General features: G+C 44.6%; 1 protein-coding gene across 2 annotated transcripts in view; it reads left to right on the top strand.

Moving 5' to 3' along the window:
* LOC123993252 (A disintegrin and metalloproteinase with thrombospondin motifs 2-like) overlaps positions 1–19,851 on the top strand; it is a 143,150-nt gene extending 123,299 nt beyond the window's left edge. The window contains exons 6-21 of one of the 2 annotated variants that reach the window (XM_046295183.1): positions 206–349; positions 858–990; positions 3,207–3,236; positions 4,601–4,714; positions 6,829–6,974; positions 7,345–7,520; positions 9,300–9,433; positions 9,755–9,878; positions 10,728–10,808; positions 11,059–11,225; positions 11,424–11,583; positions 11,702–11,834; positions 12,031–12,238; positions 12,431–12,560; positions 12,727–12,819; positions 18,429–19,851. In XM_046295183.1, coding sequence (XP_046151139.1) covers positions 206–349; positions 858–990; positions 3,207–3,236; positions 4,601–4,714; positions 6,829–6,974; positions 7,345–7,520; positions 9,300–9,433; positions 9,755–9,878; positions 10,728–10,808; positions 11,059–11,225; positions 11,424–11,583; positions 11,702–11,834; positions 12,031–12,238; positions 12,431–12,560; positions 12,727–12,819; positions 18,429–19,588 — 3,133 coding nt within the window. In that variant the 3' untranslated portion in view covers positions 19,589–19,851. The remainder of the gene's footprint in view (positions 1–205; positions 350–857; positions 991–3,206; positions 3,237–4,600; positions 4,715–6,828; positions 6,975–7,344; positions 7,521–9,299; positions 9,434–9,754; positions 9,879–10,727; positions 10,809–11,058; positions 11,226–11,423; positions 11,584–11,701; positions 11,835–12,030; positions 12,239–12,430; positions 12,561–12,726; positions 12,820–18,428) is intronic. The other variant, XM_046295184.1, reaches the window with a different exon arrangement.
* Positions 19,852–22,349: the final 2,498 nt, after the last annotated feature.

The raw sequence follows: 22,349 nt of genomic DNA, 5'->3' as shown, positions 1-22,349 counted from the left end.
ATTGCTCAATAATTATAGATTTCTGAATTGTTTTAATGCATCGTTCTCTCTTTATTCAACCCTCCCCCCGCCCTTCACACACACACACACACACACACAAACTGTAAAGACTTGAATTCAAAAGCATTATATCCACAATGAAACACACAATTAGATACATATACCTGTCCACATATTGAGGAATTCCCCTTCCTCCCTCCCCCAGGCTGGGTATGGAGCACGACGGCCAGGGGAATCGCTGTGGAGATGAGGTGCACATGGGGAGCATCATGGCCCCGTTGGTCCAAGCTGCCTTCCACCGCTTCCACTGGTCCCGCTGTAGCCAGCAGGAGCTGGGACGTTACCTACAGTGAGTCTATCACACACCTACTATATACATACACACACACACACACACACACACACACACACACACACACACACACACACACACACACACACACACACACACACACACACACACACACACACACACACACACACACACACACACACACACACACACACACACACACACACACACACACACACTTGTTTACATTCCTTTTCACCAGACCTGAATGACTCCAACATCAAACAAACAACTGAACAAACAAACGGAACTCCACTTTAATAGGGCTGTCATCAGTGGTCACATCATACAGAGCTTCTATTAATGACTATTACATTCTCCCACATCAAAAAAAGCATGCAGCCTGAGGAAGGGTCCTGAACATTTTTCTGCAACTATTGTTCCAAACAAAGTTTTATAAAAAACATTTGAATAGAATCATTGCTACTCTGTTTTAATTCACTGAATATAAAACCTGAAATGAATGTGACAACACTGTTAGGTCACAATGTCTCTTTTGACCCAGATCCTACGAATGTCTTCGTGATGACCCCTACGAACATAACTGGCCGTCCCTGCCCAGACTTCCTGGTCTGCACTACTCCATGAACGAACAGTGTCGCTTCGACTTCGGCGTGGGCTACATGATGTGCACCGCGGTAAGAACTCTCCAAAGGAACGAGTGGTATACTAACATATGCACTAACTATTGCTTATACTAATGTATACATACTCGATTCATATATGTTACCACAATAACAAGTACTCACTGTAGTGGTGCCAGCAGTTGAAAAGCCATCCACTTCACACTTCAGTCCCCAATGATACCGTGATGAGCAGGGTTACATGGATAACATCCACACCGCAATAAAATAAGTCCCCACTCCTCACTGAATTCCCTACTGACATAGACTGAGTGTACAAAACATGATGAACACCTGCTCTTTCCACGACATAGACTGAGTGTACAAAACATGATGAACACCTGCTCTTTCCACGACATAGACTGAGTGTACAAAACATGATGAACACCTGCTCTTTCCACGACATAGACTGAGTGTACAAAACATGATGAACACCTGCTCTTTCCACGACATAGACTGAGTGTACAAAACATGATGAACACCTGCTCTTTCCACGACATAGACTGAGTGACTGAGTACAAAACATTATGAACACCTGCTCTTTCCACGACATAGACTGAGTGTACAAAACATGATGAACACCTGCTCTTTCCACGACATAGACTGAGTGTACAAAACATGATGAACACCTGCTCTTTCCACGACATAGACTGAGTGTACAAAACATTATGAACACCTGCTCTTTCCACGACATAGACTGAGTGTACAAAACATGATGAACACCTGCTCTTTCCACGACATAGACTGAGTGTACAAAACATGATGAACACCTGCTCTTTCCACGACATAGACTGAGTGTACAAAACATTATGAACACCTGCTCTTTCCACGACATAGACTGAGTGTACAAAACATTATGAACACCTGCTCTTTCCACGACATAGACTGAGTGTACAAAACATTATGAACACCTGCTCTTTCCACGACATAGACTGAGTGTACAAAACATTATGAACACCTGCTCTTTCCACACCTGCATAGACTGAGTGTACAAAACATGATGAACACCTGCTCTTTCCACGACATAGACTGAGTGTACAAAACATGAACACCTGTGTAGACTGAAAAACATTATGAACACCTGCTCTTTCCACGAACAAAACATGATGAACCTGCTCTTTCCACGACATAGACCGAGTTCCACGACATTAGACTGAGTGTACAAAACATTATGAACACCTCCACGACATAGACTGAGTGTACAAAACATTATGAACACCTGCTCTTTCCACGACATAGACTGAGTGTACAAAACATTATGAACACCTGCTCTTTCCAACATAGACTGAGTGTACAAAACATGAACACCTGCTCTTTCCACGACATAGACTGAGTGTACAAAACATGATGAACACCTGCTCTTTCCACGACATAGACTGAGTGTACAAAACATGATGAACACCTGCTCTTTCCAAAACATGATGAACACCTGCTCTTTCCAGACTAGAGTGTACAAAACATTATGAACACCTGCTCTTTCCACGACATAGACTGAGTGTACAAAACATTATGAACACCTGCTCTTTCCACGACATAGACTGAGTGTACAAAACATGATGAACACCTGCTCTTTCCACGACATAGACTGACCGGGTGAATCCAAGGGACAGCTCTGATCCCTTATCCGTTATATCCACTTCAATCAGTGTAGATGAAGGGGAGGAGACTAAAGAAGGATTTTTATGCCTTGAGACAATGGAGACATGGATTGTGTATATTTTCCAGCCAGAGGGTGAATGGGCAAGACTTTGAACGGGGTATGGTAGTAGCTGCCAGTCCCACCAGTTTGTGTCAAGAACTGCAACGATGCTGGGTTTTCCACTCTCAACAGTTTACCGTGTGCATCAAGAATGGTCCACCTCCCAAAGGACATCCAGCCAACTTGGCACAACTGTGGGAAGCGAAGGAGTCAAGAATCCCTGTGGAATGCTTTCAACACCTTGCAGAGTCTATGCTCAGACAAATTGAGGCTATGCTGAGGGCAAATAGGGGGGGGGGAGCAAATCAATATTAGGAAGGTGGTCCTAATGTTTGTTACGCTCCATGTAAGTCCCCACTTGAATAGGTCTGTCCCTCAAGGCATCTTGACACTGACTAAAGATCTTATCTTTGTATCTCGGGAGCTGTTTTGTGATTGAGAGATGAGAGTTGAGCTGACCTACTCTTTGCAGGGCTTTGCACTCGTTGCTAGATTACCCTTTATTCTCTTGTCAAACCATTCATTCCTTTAGCTGCAAAAGGTGGGCCAGGCTGGAACACAGGTAAGGTTACCCCCCTATCCTCCCCCTCGGAGCGATGTGGCCACTTTCTTTTTCTTCTGATTATCAGTATGGTTGTCATCGTTACTTGTTTATCTTCCGTTCTTTCGTTCTACCCATCGTCACATGATCGTGACTGGCATGTGTTCTGCAGAATTCTAAACATACACTTTTTTAGTTTTCATTTAGTGCCAAAAAGGAAAAGAGTTCTGGATTTCTCCCAGACAGCTAGCCAGAAAAAGTGAACCATAGCAAATGAGCTCAACACTGACACACACACACACACACACACACACACACACACACACACACACACACACACACACACACACACACACACACACACACACACACACACACACACACACACACACACACACACACACACACACACACACACACACACACGGCGCCTTTCACTGTAAATCTATGTGTCACTATTTGGCCATTCGGAAAGCGATATTGGCAAAGATATTGGAAAAGGGATGGGAAGAAAGAGAAAGAGAAGTCCTTTCCAGGCAGAAAGAAAGGTCTGGTGCGAGAGCTGCTTTTCTATGATCAGGTTTAGGATCCTGCAGTGTCGCGTGCCAGCCTACCAGGCTGATGTCATCAGTGCCAACCGCAGGCTGACCTTTGACCCTGTTGTGGGCTCAACTGTAGGGGACACCTGAGGTCATTCTGGGTAGAGAGTCTGGGTCGGCTTTGTTATTGTGGAACGGGGGACAGAGGGGGGAACGGAGGGAAACAGGTGAAAGACAGACGAAGCAGAGACTCCATTTAGAAATGATTACAACTATTAGTTAACTGTCCCCATTAGAGCCATGGAACGTAAAACTGAATAAGGACAACATTATCCTACTCTGTGGGGCAACAATTGACAGTTGACCTCTTACCCATCACATTCTGCTCTCCCTGCCCTCCTCTCTGACCCCACAGACCTGCAGGTTCTCTCAGTCAGAGTCTCTCTCTCCTCATCCTCTTTGGTTTTGTCTGCATGCTCTTTGACCTCCTGTACAGCCGTGTTGTTGTAACAGTGAAACAGTGAAGGACTACTACAGTACACTGCCGTCTGGACCCTTATAGATGTTGAGGTTTTGTATATTTTCTTGTACATGTGCAGTACAGTCAATGGTCCAATTGATCTGTTCTCTCTGGTGTAGTAGGTCTGAGGTGATTTCTGGAATGTTCCGTGATGTTAGCTACTCCCAGTGTCTCGGTGTCTGTATACGAGAAAGAGTGACCTGTTGCAAGTCACCTGCCTTGTCTGGTGATACTATATGTTTTCGGTAAAGACCCAGTTACTGGCTGTGTGTGTATAATGTGAGAGGATGTGTGTGTGAGGAGTCTTCTCTGTCTGTCCATTGCAGTACCGGACGTTTGACCCCTGCAAACAGCTGTGGTGCAGCCACCCTGACAACCCCTTCTTTTGCAAGACCAAGAAAGGACCACCCATCGATGGCACCATGTGTGGGGATGGGAAGGTACACACACGCACACAGTACCAGTCAAAAGTTTGGACACCATTACTCATTCAAGGGTTTTTCTTTATTTTTAACATTTTCTACACACTCTTGGCATTCTCTCAAGCAGCTTCATGAGGTAGTCAACTGGAATGCATATCAATTAGCAGGTTTGCCTTGTTAAAAGTTAATTTGTGAAATTTCATTCCTTCTTAATGCATTTGAGCCAATCAGTTGTGTTGTGACAAGGTAGGGGTGGTATACAGAAGATAGCCCTATTTGGTAAAAGACCAAGTTCCTATTATGGCAAAAACAGATCAAATAAGCAAAGAGAAACGACAGTCCATCATTACTGTAAAACTCGAAGGTCAGTCAATCCGTAAAATGTCAAGAACTTTCTTTAAGTGCAGAGTCAGAAAACCATGAAGCACTATGATGGAACTGGCTCTCACGAGGACCGCCACAGGAAAGGAAGACCCAGAGAAACCTCTGCTGCAGAGGATAAGTTCATTAGAGTTAACTGCACCTCAGATTGCAGCTCACATTTTCACGGTCATCGTTCAAGGAAGATCAAGGTGCAGTGTGGTGAGCGTACATTTTCTTTTATTTAGTCAAATGTCGCCAATAAAACAAGAAATCAAGGCCACGACCTTGACGCTGACAAGGGCTATAGTGCCCCTAACAAAGACAACATTCCACAATGACAAAAGGGAAAAGGCTACCTAAGTATGATTCCCAATCAGAGACAACGATAGACATCTGTCCCTGATTGAGAACCATACCTGGCCAAAACATAGAAATACAAAAACATAGAAAACAGAACATAGAATGCCCACCCGAATCACACCCTGACCAAACCAAATAGAGACATAAAAAGGCTATCTAAGGTCAGGGTGTGACACACATAAATGCTTTACAGAGTTCAAGTAACAGACACTTCTCAACATCAACTGTTCAGAGGAGACTGCATGAATCAGGCCTTCATGGTCGATTTTGCTGCCAAGAAACTACTACTAAAGGACACCAATAAGAAGATGAGAGTTGCTTGGGCCAAGAACATTAGACCGGTATAAATCTGTCCTTTGGTCTGATGAGTCATAATTTAAGATTTTTGGTTCTTTGGGAGATGCAGAGTAGGTGAATGGATGATCTCGTAGATGTGGTTCCCAGCATGAAGCATGGAAGAGGTGTAATGGTGAATTCAAGCGTGGCTACCACAGTATTCTGCAGCAATACACCACACCATCTGGTTTGTACTTTTATTAGTTTTTATTTAACTAGGGAAGTCAGTTAATTACAAATTATTATTTACAATGATAGCCTAAGAACAGTGGGTTAACTGCCTTGTTCAGGGGCAGAATGACAAGTTTTGAATCTGTCAGCTCATGGATTCGATCTAGCAACCTTTCAGTTATCGGCCCAACACGCTAACCACTAGGCTACCTGCCACTTAGTGGGACTACCATTTGTTTTTCAACAGCACAATGACCCAACACACCTCCAGGCTGTGTAAGGGCAATTTTACCAAGAAGGAGAGTGATAGAGTGCTGCATCAGATGACCTGCCCTCCACAGTCACCCAATCACAAACCAATTCGAGATGGTTTGAGATGAGTTGGACCGCAGAGTGAAGGAAAAGCAGCCTCAGCATGTGGGAACTCCTTCAAGACTGTTGGAAAAGCTTTCCAGGTGAAGCTAATTGAGGGAATGCCAAGACTGTGCAACGCTGTCATCAAGGCAAAAGGTGGCTACATTGAAGAATCTAAAATATAAATTCATTTATATTTGTTTAACACTTTTTTGGTTACTATATGATTCCACATGTGTTAGTTCATAGATTTGATGTCTTCACTATTATTCTACAATGTAGAAAATAGTACAAAATAAATAAACACCCTTGAATGAGGAGGTGTGTCCAAACCTTTGACTGGTACTGTACACACACACACACACACACACACACACACACACACACACACACACACACACACACACACACACACACACACACACACACACACACACACACACACACACACACACACACACACACACACACACACACACACACACACCACCCTAATGGTAAAAATAATACCATCCTACAGTTTCTTCCCCTCTCTCGTCCTATCACAGCACTGCTTCAAAGGTCACTGTATCTGGCTGACCATTGACATGATAAAGCAGGATGGTGGGTGGGACATGTGGAGCCAGTTTGGGTCCTGTACTCGTACCTGTGGAGGAGGGGTGCAGTTTAGAACCCGTGAATGCAACAACCCCAGGTACGGTATTTTTTTAAACCCTAAATACTGACAAATCTTCCTAGCAATGCTTGCATAGTATCATGGTTCAAGAGCGTTAGAGCTTGTCCTAACAGAACAGAACATATTCACTGTTCACATTTACCAATTGAATGGGCTCCTGAGTGGCACAGCGGTCTAAGGCACTGCATCTCAGTGCTGGAGGTGTCACTACAGATCCTGGTTTGATTTCCAGGCTGTATCACAACCGGCCGTAGTTGGGAGTCCCATAGGGCGGGGCACAATTGGCCCAGGGTGGTCCAGGTTTGGCCGGGGTAGGCCGTCATTGTAAATAAGAATTTGTTCTTACTGACATGACTGGTTAAATAAAACATTTCACTGTTGTCTCCAGGCCTGCTAATGGAGGTCGTACCTGTCTGGGGACTAACCACCAGTTCCAGCTGTGTAACAGCCAGGAGTGTGAGGAGCTGTACAGTGACTTCAGGGAGGAGCAGTGCCGTAGCTTGGACCCTGAGTTTGAGTTCCACAACAACAAGCACCACTGGCTGCCTTATGAACACACGGAACGTAAGTAGCCTACACACAGACTTCCTGAAATGGTGGGTTGTGGGACATAAGTCAGCTCCTCTTGTGTGAAGCACCCATCTTAAAAAACAGAACCCTTGCCTTTGAACCATTCTAAAACGGCAACCCCTTTATTGAACCCCTTTTAAAAAACACTCTCTTCTATCTCTAACCTATCACACTCAACTTAATCATCTAAGCTCTTTTTTAGCCTGTCTGTCTGTGTGTCGGTCGGTCAGTAGGTGTGTTAGTCTGTGTGTTGTTCGGTGCGTCGGTCAGTCTTAGTCAGTGTGTTGGTCGCTCTTCCTCCCATCCCCCCTCCCTCCCTCTTTTCTCAGCTCTTCAGCTGTTGTGACCCACAGAACATAGTCATACTGTATGTGTTTAAACCATCAGAACCCAGAATGGGATCCCCATAACATCCCTTTTTTCTCGCCATCTCCAAACAAAACGCCCTTACCTCATCTATAAGTGTGAGTATGAGTTTAAAGAGTTTGCGAGCCTTGCAGATCCAGTCCCCATGCTAAATACTTTTCTCCACATTGTCTCAAGTACTTGCGGGAGAGGGGAGAGAGAGAGGGGAAGATAGAGAAGGGGGGAAAGGAGAGGTAAGGAGAGAAGTTAGAATGAATTCCATTAGTGTGTTTTCATCTCGAGGGTTTAGAGATAGTGTGAGAGAACTAGAGTGAGTCTGTATGAAAATCTAGACTTTGCTCGAAATCTAATAATTAATTACACCTGTTGTAAAATACTGTCAATGTTGTGTTTTTAGCCACAAACATCCTCGTAACATTGCTCTACAGTTAAAAAAACAAACACTTTCTACAAGCATTGATTGTTCCAGCTGCTTTGGTCATCCAGAGTCCAGCTGGTAAGGGTAATCTCACCCAGAGAACTCTCTCTCCCTCTGGGATGATCTGTGGCATCGGCCCCCTCTCTGGGGACTCTGGCTGGAGGAGTGAGGGAGTGACGGACTGTGTATCGGCATGAGTCAATGAGTACTCAACTCCCAATCTGAGTGTTTCTAATACTATGTAATATCAGTAAGGTGATCACAGTGCATTTGGAACATTGCATACTGAAGACATAGTTCGAGTCATCTCAGATCAGATCCCGTGTGGCTCAGTTGGTAGACCATGGTGCTTGCAATGCCAGGGTTCCGTTCCCATGGGGGACCAGTACAAAAATGTATGCAGTCACTCTGGATAAGAGCGTCTGTAAAATGTAAATCATATAGGGATTCTGTGGTTTACATAGTTGAGTCAATCCTTCGGCAATTTGTTTTGCAGCAAGTTTACATACACAATGAACATTCAAATCCACTTAAATACCAATCTTGCATGACAGACTTTATAGCTATTGCATAGTCGGTATATACACACGTCTGGCTCGGGAGATTACATAAACACATACAGGCTAGACAGAGATCCTCCATTGCCCACACAAAGGGTATATAACTCTGAGCTGTGTCCTTATTGTAAGGGATATATGCTGGGCTTGGCTAGTACTTCTTTTAACCTCCCCCTCCACTTTCATGTTTTCTCTGCATACTGGGATTCACCTATACAGTATAAATCCAGATCCCCTTCACAGCCTGTTCTGTAATACTGTCAGACATAGTCACATTGCATACACACTCAAACTGCAGGAGAACATGGAAAATAGAGGTGAAGCTTGGCACAATTAGGGCTCTGTGTCTTAAGACAATGTTTCTGTGTGGTTCTGTTCTACTAGCGATGGATGTAAATCAAGTGTTGTAACGTGTGTGTATGGGTTGTGCAGCTAAGCAGCGCTGCCACCTGCATTGCCAGTCCACGGAGACCCGAGACAAGATCAACATGCAGAGGCTGGTCCAAGACGGCACGCGCTGCTCATATAAAGACCCCTACAGTGTGTGTGTGCGCGGGGACTGTGAGGTCAGTGTGTGTGTCCATAAATATAGCAGTGTGTTTGTTGTCAAATATATGTAGGTTTGCAAAAAATATTGCAACCCTAGTTATGTGTGTGCGTGACTGTCTGCAACTGTGTGAGGTGTGTGTCAGTGTTCATAACTTTGTGTGTGTCCATAATACTCTAGTGTGTGTGTGTGTGTGTGTGTGTGTGTGTGTGTGTGTGTGTGTGTGTGTGTGTGTGTGTGTGTGTGTGTGTGTGTGTGTGTGTGTGTGTGTGTGTGTGTGTGTGTGTGTGTGTGTGTGTGTGTGTGTGTGTGTGTGTGTGTGTGTGCCTGCGTGTTGCAGAAAGTAGGCTGTGACAGCGTGGTAGGGTCCTCCCAACAGGAGGACAAATGTGGCGTCTGTGGAGGAGACAACTCCAGCTGCAAGATCATCAAGGGCAATTTCACTCGCAGTGCCAAGAAACAAGGTACACACACACACGCACACACACGCACACACACACACACACGCATGCACGCACACACACACACACACACACACACACACACACACACACACACACACACACACACACACACACACACACACACACACACACACACACACACACACACACACACACACACACACACACACCACTGTGGCAGACTGAGACCAATAAGGTAATATGTAACTGAGTTGTCAGACCTTGGAACATGAAAGAGCATGAAAACAGTGCAGGAAGTGAGATAGATGAGGTTGTTTTCCTGGCCTGAGTCCTATTCTGATGAAGTGGTCACAACTTCACTGGATAACTAACTAAAGAGTCCCCTCTACTGGTCACATGGAGATAATAAGCTTGGCCCTTATCAACAAATCCTCAGTGTAGGAGTGCTGATCTAGGATCAGTTTCACTATTTTAGATCATAATGAATGATATTGTATGGACAGATCAGCACTCCTAATCAGACGCTTTGTGGACATTGGCCCTGGCTAGAATCATGTCCTGTTCAAAGCATTACCATATGAGCAGGATCACCGCCCAACGATGATGTGAATCACTATACCATGACCTCATATTAAATAAATATCATCCAGCTGAAATAAGGAAAAAAACACATTTTGATACATTTCCTGGAATTGACTGTTGATGACCCTGGCTGGCAAAACTAAGAGCAGTTAAAATTGTATTTGAAATGTACCCCGTGTACACAGAAATTAGCCCTGAACAATAAAGTTGAATGAAAGTTGAGTGAAAATGTATCCTGACAAAGTTGAAAAGATGTTTTCTCTGTGGGCGTCTGGACCTCAGGGTAATGTGGTGTTTTCATTTCAGGTTTCCTCAAAGTACTTGAAATCCCTCGAGGGGCGAGACACCTACTAATCCAAGAGATTAAGCCAACCGCACACATCCTAGGTATAAAATGTGTGCGTGCGGTGTGTGTGTGTGTGTGTGTGTGTGTGTGTGTGTGTGTGTGTGTGTGTGTGTGTGTGTGTGTGTGTGTGTGTGTGTGTGTGTGTGTGTGTGTGTGTGTGTGTGTGTGTGTGTGTGTGTGTGTGTGTGTGTGTGTGTGTGTGTGTGTGTGTGTGTGTGTGTGTGTGTGTGCCTGCGTGTTTGTGTGTGTAAGTGTGAGTATTCCAGTTTATAACTCCACCTCCCTCCCCAGCGGTGAAGAACCAGGCATCAGGACAGTTCTTCCTGAATGCAGAGGGAGACCTCCCAGAATCCCGTGCGGTCATAGAGAAGGGTGTGGAGTGGGAATACATGAATAATGACCATGACAAGGAGACACTACAGACCAACGGACCACTCAGACACGGAGTCCTCATCATGGTACACACACACACACACACACCCAAGCACTCATACAAGTCACAAAATACACACTTAATCCTTACCATATATGATTGTTATAGCTTGATTTTGATGGTTGATGGTCCAGCATTGAGTTTATGACATTTCCAGTCCTGACATTTGCTTTATATATATGACCTAAACTAATATGATTGTGCTGTTGTCGACCGTGTCCAGGTGCAGTCCCATGGAGATGCCAAGGTGACCCTTTCCTATAAGTACATCATCCACATGGACCTGCTGTCTGCAATAGAGAACAACATGCTGCTGGATGACACCTCCTTCTACGAGTGGGCCCTGAAGAAATGGTCCTTCTGCTCCAAGCCCTGTGGGGGAGGTATTTCACAGTGACACCACTAGCACAGGAAGACACCGGGTGACTGGGGAACATGATAGGAGATTTGGATGTGGAGCTCGTTGCCTAACAGATGTTTGTGTGTGTCCGGCCTTAAAAGGTAAGCAGTATACCCGGTTCGGCTGTAGAAGGAGAGCGGACAGTAAGATGGTCCACCGACGCTACTGTGAGAACATCAAGAAGCCTCGCGCCATCAGCAGAGACTGCAACCAGAAGGAGTGCTCACAGCCCATGTACGTATGGATATGTTTGTGTGGTTCATATTCAGGTTTACGTAGAAGTAGGCCGCTGTTCAATGTCACTCCTTGGTCTGTGAACCTGTGAACACCAAAGAGGTTGGAGAGTAAAGGGCTAGTGACCGAAATGGAACAAGGCCTCGAGGTATGTTTTTGTCTGTGCCTCCCTCTGACTCTCTCTTGTTCCTTGTAGCTGGGAGGATGGTCCGTGGGAGCCATGCAGTAAGACATGCGGTAAAACAGGGTACCAGGTGAGGTCCGTTCGCTGTGTTCAGCCCTTAGACAACGGCAACAAGCGCTCCATTCACAGCAAGTACTGCAATGACGACCGGCCTGAGGCACGCAGGCCCTGCAACAGAGAGCTCTGCCCTGCACAGTGGAGAGTAGGGCCCTGGTCACAGGTAAGGATGGGAGGCTGGGGGTGGAGGGGGGTACTGGTGGATGAATACATAGGGGCTTATTATTTAGTTTGTATGCATGTAGATGTGTGGTATGGAGTCTGTGTGTGTGTGTAGGTGTGTGTGTTTATGATGTTGGAGGTTGTTGTGTATAGCCTATTCTCACACTCTCTTTCTATGCTCGTGTGACCACAGTGCTCGGTGACGTGTGCCAATGGGACACAGCAGAGGCAGGCATTGTGTCATACGCGTGACAACACCATCGGTCTCTGCCTGGACAGCAAGCCAGACACCATCCGCATCTGTCGCTTGGCGCCATGTCCAAGTAAGTATTATGGCCTGGCCCCATTACGCTATACACAACACAAAACATTTAAAGAAATCGGTGACTGAAAGTAATTTAGTATAGGTAGTGGGGAGTATAAATCTCTCCTGATGAACTCATACTCATTTTCATCTCTGATATTATTCCCTCCTTTCTCAATCTCCAGGAGGCTCGTCGGACCTGAATAAGAACGGCAACATCCTGATCCAGTGGCTGTCCCGCCCTGACCCAGACTTGCCCTACCAGAGGAACAGCTCACGTAAAAAACCATCCCTTTATAGCTCTGGGCCCAACCTCCGGTGCATGGCGGTCCTGACCTGGACCTTGCCCTCTCTCTCTGTCCTCTTCACCCTGCAACAGGCCTGGGCTAGGGGTCCCGGGGGCAGGCTTACCCCCTGACCACCCCCCACCCCTCCCCCGTGTCCGTGCCTGTGGCCGCGCCCGCGAGCGAGCGCCAGCTTTTCGCTTCTCTTTTGGGGCGTGTGTGTCTCTCTCTCTCTCTGTGTCTGAGACAGCTCTGATTGGGGGAGGTCTCTGGCTCCTGTGTGCTGATTGGTTGGTTGGTTCTCTCTTGCTCTGTCTCTCTCTTCTCTTTTCTCTCTCTCTCCTTTGTGGAGCATTGTGTTGTAACCGCTGGCCAGTCAAAACTAAAAAGAAAAACATTTAAACATTGAAGAGAAGGTGGAAATGGAAAAAGACAAGCAGGTTTGATTGGCGGCTCTTAGTGGCATGGTTGAGCCGGTGAGTCATGAGAGGCCCCTCTGTTTGGCGGCCATGTTTTGCGCGAGCTAGTTGCGAGTCGTCATGGTTCACACTCCTGAGATGCGGGTGCAATTTTTTTTGTCACCGTGCCGTCATCGTTTGAGGGCGACAAGTGTGGAAAATAATGAAAAGAAAAAAGAAAAAAAAGTTTTAAAAAGCTTTATTGTGAATGTGATCTTGTCACAATGAGGACATCTTTGCTAAATGCTCATCTCACATCCTGGTTCCATTCTAGAATGAGAACAAAGGTTTATCTCGTTCTAGGTCCCATTCTCAGACTGACAGAAATTCAGCACAGGGACAGGAGTTGACACAAACAAACACTTTTTAGGATTATTGTACACAGAGCTGTTGGGTGAAGAGGCCGAGAGTGAAGAAGAGTAAAATGCTAATAAAAACAGGGTAGTTTTACCATGTGAGGTTGCTTCCCATTTCACCACCTCATCAACCATCCTCTTTGACTGTTATATTAAAGTTCAATAAATGCAGCTTATTTGTGCTTGCAAACTTTAAAACAAATACATCTATAAATATATTTGTATTTATATATATATATATATATATATACACATCTAAAATCTATACGAGTAACAATAATATAAATAATAATAATGTTTTACCATGAATAAGCTGTAGCTTATTTGCCTAATCCTACGGACTGCTATTGATCACTTCGATCCTTGACTGTTATGTGTATTTTTTTAATTGATTTTACATTAACACAGAAGTTGATATTTAAAAAGAGGAACGTTTTCGGGAGGAAAGGGGGTATAGACCGATATTATGCAGGACTTGGTCAGTTAGTTGCCTCTCCATTTTCTCAGATGGATAAAGTGGTTTACTGTTGCTTGTTATTTTCTTTCGGGAAAGGATCACGTTTTTGTCATGCATGCATTTGCATCCCTCATAGTGTGTGTGTGTGTGTGTGTGTGTGTGTGTGTGTGTGTGTGTGTGTGTGTGTGTGTGTGTGTGTGTGTGTGTGTGTGTGTGTGTGTGTGTGTGTGTGTGTGTGTGTGTGTGTGTGTGTGTGTGTGTGTGTGTGTGTGTGTGTGTGTGTGTGTGACTGTGTGTGTGTGTGTGTGTGTGTGAGACTGTGTGTGACTGTGTGTGTGAGACTGTGTGAGACTGTGTGTGTGTGAGACTGTGTGTGTGTGATTGTGTGAGACTGTGTGTGTGTGAGACTGTGTGTGGGTGATTGTGTGAGACTGTGTGTGTGTGTATGAGTGACTGTATGTGTATGTTGATGCGTGTCTGTGCATGCTTGTGTGTGCGTGTGCGTATGTGAGTGCGTGTGTTCATGCAGGCTTCTCATAGACATACAACTCTGATACAGAAATACCTCATAGACCTTCATTTGAAAATCATCCAATTTTGTTTTTTCCTTTTGTGATGAACAATAAACACATGAACAATGCCTTATCTTGGATTGAATGTAATGGCATTTATCTGTGAAAGAGATGGCTTTACTCATCAAAACATGTATTATTCACTTAGAGGCAGCTTCAAACCAACAAGCAAACTCACACGAAAACCATCAGAACCTACAACAAACATAGGGTTTGGAACTTGGTCTGAGCACCGGCCTACGGTTTACAAAGGGCCACGGGTATCGATCGACACACTGACGACGGCATCTACAAAAACACTTCAGGCTTGTCATTGTATTGTGATCACATGTTTCTGTTGTGAATATATAGCGAGCTATCTGAGGTTTCGTGCTGGAGTCGGACGGTAGGAGGCCAATGATGCCAGACCTTGCAGTGCGATACTGTATATAACATTGGTGTTGACTGTGTTTAATAATGTTCATGACTGTTATCTTCTTACTTATGGAAAAAAATATATATATAATATTCTATACTATGGGTAACTGTTTCGTGGCTTCACTAGCCTGATGGGTGGGGCTGGCTGACGTTGGGCTGACGTTGGATTAACGTCGGGGAAACATTCAGAAGAACTATGTGCACTGCGTCTATATGCACTTTGATTTATCAGGGAAAAATGTGTTCATGTTTTGTAAATGTTTCATATGACACTTAAACGTGCCATTCCAGTTTTTACATCATTCATCATGGAGAATTCTGTATTTTATTTATTTAACATCCAAATCTATGTATTAATTTATGTAATTTATTAATTTGACTTACTATCAATTGATTAACTAACCTGATTGATTGGTTGATTTCAAAGTAATGAAGTGTTTTACCAAAGTGACTGTGAACTTGTACCTTTCGATACAGTTTATTTATTTTTCTTAAGAAAATAATATATCTATATATTGAGGAGGGAGTACATCTCATCGTTTCAGTTCCTGTCATTATCAACTGCAAAGTTGTATAAATAAAAAAATAAAAATTTAAAAAGCGCTCTCACTCTCTCCTCCTGAGTTTGTGATGGTTGGGCTTTGTGTGAGGAGGAGCGCAGAACGAGCATCCAGGGGAATTCAACTCACAGATTGATCCAACTTTACAAAGGCTTAAACATTGTCCTATAATGTGATATTGCCATGAAAGTAATAAAGAAAGACTCAATTAAATAAGATCCACCCTCTTATCCTGCATTAGAAACATTTACAGAGTGATATTGATGTAATAAATTGATGGTTCTAATCGGAAACTAATAAAGAAGACAGATGAGATGTCAGAAAATGTCAGTTTGGTCTGAAAGAGTCAGGCTGCTGTTTCAACACCACAACACAAGAGAGTCAGGTTACTGTTCCAGCACCACAACACAACACAACAGAGCCAGGTTACTGTTCCAGCATCGCAACACAACACAAGAGAGCCAGGTTACTGTTCCAGCACCACAACACAAGAGAGCCAGGTTACTGTTCCAGCATCACAACACAACACAACAGAGCCAGGTTACTGTTCCAGCATCACAACACAACACAACAGAGCCAGGTTACTGTTCCAGCATCACAACACAACACAACAGAGCCAGGTTACTGTTCCAGCATCACAGCACAACACAACAGAGCCAGGTTACTGTTCCAGCATCACAACACAACACAACAGAGCCAGGTTACTGTTCCAGCATCACAACACAACACAACACAAGAGAGCCAGGTTACTGTTCCAGCACCACAACACAAGAGAGTCAGGTTACTGTTCCAGCATCACAGCACAACACAACAGAGCCAGGTTACTGTTCCAGCATCACAACACAACACAAGAGAGCCAGGTTACTGTTCCAGCACCACAAAAGAGAGCCCACACCACTCTTCTTCAGTTGCTATAGACTAATCTTTTGACTCTGTCGACTCTGTCGATAGCTGCTTGGGTTTCCTTTTACTTCTTCTTCCTTCCTGCACTACTGCTAATGGTCTGGCTTTACTACCTCTACTACTTTTCTCTGCACCGTGTGTAAACGTACAGTACCAGGGTCCAAGGTTTGGACACTCATTCAAGGGTTTTTCTTTATGTTTGCTATTTTTTTAACACTGTAGAATAATAGTGAAGACATGAAAATTATGAAATAACACATATGGAATCATGTAGTAACCAAACAAGTGTTGCAAAAAAAATTCAATATATTTTAGATGATAGATTCTTCAAAGTAGTCTCCCTTTGTCTTGACAGCTTTGCACACTCTTGGCATTCTCTCAATCAGCTTCATGAGGAATTATTTTCCAACAGTATTGAAGGAAATCCCACATATGCTGAGCACTTGTTTGCTGATTTTTCTTCACTCTACGGTCCAACTCATCCCAAACCATCTCAATTGGGTTGAGGTCAGGTGATTGTGGAGGCCAGGTCATCTGATGCAGCACTCCATCAATCCCCTTGATCTAATTACCCTTACACAGCCTGGAGGTGTGTTTTGTCCTGTTGAAAAACCAGTTTACAGTCCCACTAAATGCAAACCAGATGGGATGGCGTATCGCAGACAGTGTCAACAGCAAAGCACCCCCAAACCATCACACCTCCTCCTCCATGCTTCACGGTGGGAGAAACACATGCAGAGATCATTCCTTAACCTTCTCTGTCTCACAAAGACATGGCGGTTGGAACTAAAAATCTCAAATTTGGACTCATCAGACCTAAGGATAGATTTCCACCAGTCCATTGCTCGTGTTTCTTGACCCAAGCAAATCTCTTCTTTTTGTTGATGTCCTTTAGTAGTGGTTTCTTTGCAGAAATTCGATCATGAAGGCCTGATTCATGCAGTCTCCTCTGAACAGTTGATGTTGAGATGTATCTGTTACTTGAACTCTGTGAAGCATTTATTTGGGCTACAATCTTAGGTGCAGTTAACTCTAATGAACTTATCCTCTACAGTAGAGGTAACTCTGGGTCTTCCTTTGTTGTAGCAGTCTTCATGAGAGACAGTTTCATCATAGTGCTTGATGGTTTTTGCGACAGCACTTTTTAAAAAATGTTTAAAGTCCTTGGCATGTTCCAGCTTGACTGACCTTCATGTCTTAAAGTAATGATGGACTGTTGTTTCTCTTTGCTTATTTGAGCTGTTCTTGCCATAATATGGACTTGGTCTTTTACCAAATACGGCAATCTTCTGTATACCACCCCTACATTGTCACAACACAACTGATTAGCTCAAACACATTAAGAAGGAAAGAAATTCCCCAAATTAACTTTTAACAAGGCACACCAGTTAATTGAAATGCATTCCAGGTGATTACCTCATTAAACTGTTTGAGAGAATGCCAAGAGTGTGCAAATATGTAATCAAGGCAAAGGGTGGCTACTTTGAAGGATCTCAAATATAAAATATATTTGGATTTGTTTAACACTTTTTTGGTTACTGCATGATTCCAGATGTTATTTCATAGTTTTGATGTCTTCACTTTTATTCTACATGTAGAAAATAATAAAAAATAAAGAAAAACCCTTGAATGAGTAGATGTGTCCAAACTTTTGATGTAGGGGTTGTACCACACACACACACACACACACACACACACACACACACACACACACACACACACACACACACACACACACACACACACACACACACACACACACACACACACACACACACACACACACACACACACACACACACACACACACACACACACACACACAAACAGCTCCATTCCCAGTCTGGCCCAGTCTCAACTCTTTGTTCTCTCGCCCACAGGCAAGCAGCGTTGTCATGGAGACAGGTCAATGATCTGTCGCATGGAGGTGCTGATCCACTACTGTGCTCTACCAGGCTACAGGCGCATGTGCTGCAAGTCCTGCAGCAACGTGACCAACAGCAGCCTGACCACCAGTCTCCCTCCCCGGGTCACAGCTTGCCCGCTGCCTCGCCCCCTGCCTCGACCTCTGCCTTGGCCCAAGGATAACAACACCCCCCTTCAGCCCACGGTTCATCCAAGAAGTACAATGCATATACCTTATACCACGCCGCGCCCGATGAGCACAACACACACCTATACACCCCACCCATACTTCACCACATACCCCATCCCCATACACACGACACCAGAGCACAGTGTGACCCCCAGAGACACAACCAGAAGTTACCCCTTTTTCACCGTCTCCACCAGCACCAGCATATACACTACAACTCCCAGCAGCCTGTTTACTGACTCAAACGTTAACTTCACCTTTATCAGCAATGACACCACAGTGACCCCCATTCACAGCTATGACATAACAGGAGCAGAAACCTCAACTCCCAGCAGCCCATACAACACGGATGATGTCCTAAAGCCAACTGAAACAAACTACTTTGAGGATGTGACATCGCCCAGTGGAACCATCCCATACACTGATGTCACAATGTCCAGCGGTGGTGATGTCATAATACCTAGTGGAACCGTGCCCTATGGCACTGATGTCACAATGCCCATTGGAACCATGCCTTATGATGATGACATCACAGTGATGATTCCTACAGTCCCCAGGGATGATATCATAGATATGACCACCCTTGATTGGCCGAAAATCACGGAGTACATATCTGTGAGCTCCATTGTTCCCACAACAACCACGGTAGGGCCAACAACAGAGTTAATGACAGAGCAAATGACAGCCAAGCCTCCCATAACAACAACCAAAAAGCACATGTGGCCGCTAAGCCACCAGGAGGAGACCAGCGAAAATAACTCCATTGACGTTCTCTACAACCAGATCATCGGAGTAGACAATGTCATCTCCCAAAACAACCTGATCCCCAGACGGAGCCGGGTGTTCCTCCGGGAGAGAACACGGAACAAACGCATCCAGGAACTCCTGGAGGAGAAGAGGAACTTTCTGTTGAGGATGAAGCGGGCCCAGAGTGGTGCTGCTTGATGATGATAGACCTTCCTTCCTCCCTAACACTCCCTTGATTTCTCTTATAGAGATTTACCTACGTCTGCTAACAGACTGGAGTTATTATTTAACCTTTAACCTGCCTTGGTGCTCTCTATCAGGTACTGACCCATCACACACCCAGAGTCATGGTACAGACATACAGTACCAGTCAAAACTTTGGACACACCTACTCATTCAAGGGTTTTTCTTATTTTTTACGTTTTTCTACATTGTAGAACAATAGGAAGACATCAAAACTATTAAATAATGCATGTGGAATCATGTAGTAACCAAAAAAGTGTTAAAACAAATGCAAATATATTTTAGATGATAGATTCCTCAAATTAGCCACACTTTGCCTTGATGACAGCTTTGCACACTCTTGGCATCCTCTCAACCAACTTCATGAGGAAAGATTTTCCAACAGACTTGAAGGAGTTCCCACATATGCTGAGTACTTGATGGCTGCTTTTTCTTCACTCTGCGGTCCAACTCATCCCAAACCATCTCAATTGGGTTGAGGTCAGGTGATTGTGGAGGCCAGGTCATCTGATGCAACATTCCTTCACTCTCTTTCTTGGTCAAATAGCCCTTACACAGCCTGGAGGTGTGTTGGGTCATTGTCCTGTTGACAAACAAATGATACTCCCACTAAGCGCAAACCAGATGGGATGGCGTATACCTGCAGAATGCTGTGGTAGCCATGCTGGTTAAGTGTGCCTTGAATTCTAAATAAATCACAGACAGTGTCACCAGCAAAGCACCCCTAAACCTCCTCCTCCATGTTTCACGATGGGAACCACATATGCCGTTCACCTACTCTGCGTCTCACAAAGACACGGCGGTTGGAACCAAAAATCTCCAATTCGGACTCATCAGACCAAAGGACAGATTTTCACCGGTTTAATGTCCATTGCTCGTGTTTCTTGGCCCAAGCAAGTTTATTCTTCTTATTGGTGTCCTTTAGTAGTGGTTTCATTGCAGCAATTCGACTATGAAGGCCTGATTCATGCAGTCTCCTCTAAACAGTTCATGTTGAGATGTGTCTGTTACTTGAACTCTGAGGTGCAGTTAATAGCTGATTTCTGAGGCTGGTAACTAACAAACGTATGCTCTGCAGTAGGGGTAACTCTGGGTCTTCCATGTCTGTAGTGGTCCTCATGGGAGCCAGTTTCATCATAGCGCTTGATGGTTTTGTGACTGTACTTGAACTGACGTTCAAAGTTCTTGACATTTTCTGGATTGACTGACCTTCATGTCTTAAAGTAATGATGGACTGTCATTTCTCTTTGCTTATTTGAACTGTTCTTGCCTTAATATGGACTTGGTCTTTTACCAAATAAGCTATCTTCTGTATACCACCCCCACCTTGTCACAACACAACTGATTGGCTCAAATGCATTAAGGAAAGCTATTCCACAAATTAAGAAGCAAACATGTTAATTCAAATCAAATCAAATTGTTTTTGGCACATGCGTTGAATACAACAGGTTCAGACCTTACATTGAAGTGCTTACTTACAAGCCCTTAACCAACAATGCAGTTTTAAGAAAGAGCAGCAGTAAAATAACAATAGTGAGGCTTGTATACTGGGGGTACAGGTACAGAGTCAATATGTGGGGTCACCGGTTAGTCAAGGTAATTGAGGTAATATGTACATGTAGGTAGAGTTATTAAAGTGACTATGCATAGATAATAAGCAAAGAGTACCAGCAGCGTAAAAGAGAGGGGGCCATTTGAATAGTCGGGGAATCCATTTTATTAGATGTTCGGGAGTCTTATGGCTTGGGGGAAGAAGCTGTTTAGAAGCCTCTTGGACCTAGACTTGGCTCTCCGGTACCGCTTGCCGTGCGGTAGCAGAGAGAACAGTCTATGACTAGGGTGGCTGGAGTCTATGACAATGTTTAGGGCCTTCCTCTGACTGCCTGGTATAGAGGTCCAAGATGGCAGGAAGCTTGGCCCCAGTGATGTACTGGGCCGAATACACTACCCTTTTTAGTGTCTTGCTGTCGGAGGACCATACCAGGCAGTGATGCAACCAGTCAGGATGCTCACGATGGTGCAGCTGTAGAACCTTTTGAGGATCGGAGGACACATGCCAAATCTTTTCAGTCTCCTGGGAAAAAAAGGTTTTGTTGTGCCCTCTTCACAACTGTCTTGTTGTGCTTGTTAGTTTGCTGGTGATGTGGACAACAAGGAACTTGAAACTCTCAACCTGCTCAACTACAGCCCCATCGATGAGAATTGGTGTGTGCTCAGTCCTCCTTTTCCTGTAGTCCACAATCATCTCCTTTGTCACTTTGAGGGAGCGGTTGTTGTCCTGGCACCACACGGCCAGGTCTCTGATCTCCTGCCTATAGGCTATCTTGTTGTTGTCAGTGATCAGGCCTACCTACCACTGTTGTGTCATCGGCAAACTGATGTTGGAGTCGTTCCTGGCCGTGCAGTCATGAGTGAACAGGGAGTACAGAGGAGGGGACTGAACACGCACACCTGAGGGGCCCCCGTGTTGAAGATCGGCATGACGGATGTGTTTTTACCTACCCTTTCAACCTGGGGGTCGCCCATCAGGAAGTCCAGGATCAAGTTGCAGAAGGAGGTGCTTAGTCCCAGGGTCCTTAGCTTAGTGATGAGCTTTGAGGGAACTATGGTGTTGAACACAGAGCTGTAGTCAATGAATAGCATTCTCACATAGGTGTTCCTTTTGTCCAGGTGTGAAAGAGCAGTGTGGAGTGCAATAGAGATTGCTCTGGGTCTT

Source organism: Oncorhynchus gorbuscha, linkage group LG13, assembly GCF_021184085.1.
Source record: "Oncorhynchus gorbuscha isolate QuinsamMale2020 ecotype Even-year linkage group LG13, OgorEven_v1.0, whole genome shotgun sequence".
NCBI lineage: Eukaryota > Metazoa > Chordata > Actinopteri > Salmoniformes > Salmonidae > Oncorhynchus > Oncorhynchus gorbuscha.
Note: the sequence above shows the minus strand (reverse complement) of the source record. Positions and strands in the feature narration are given on the sequence as shown.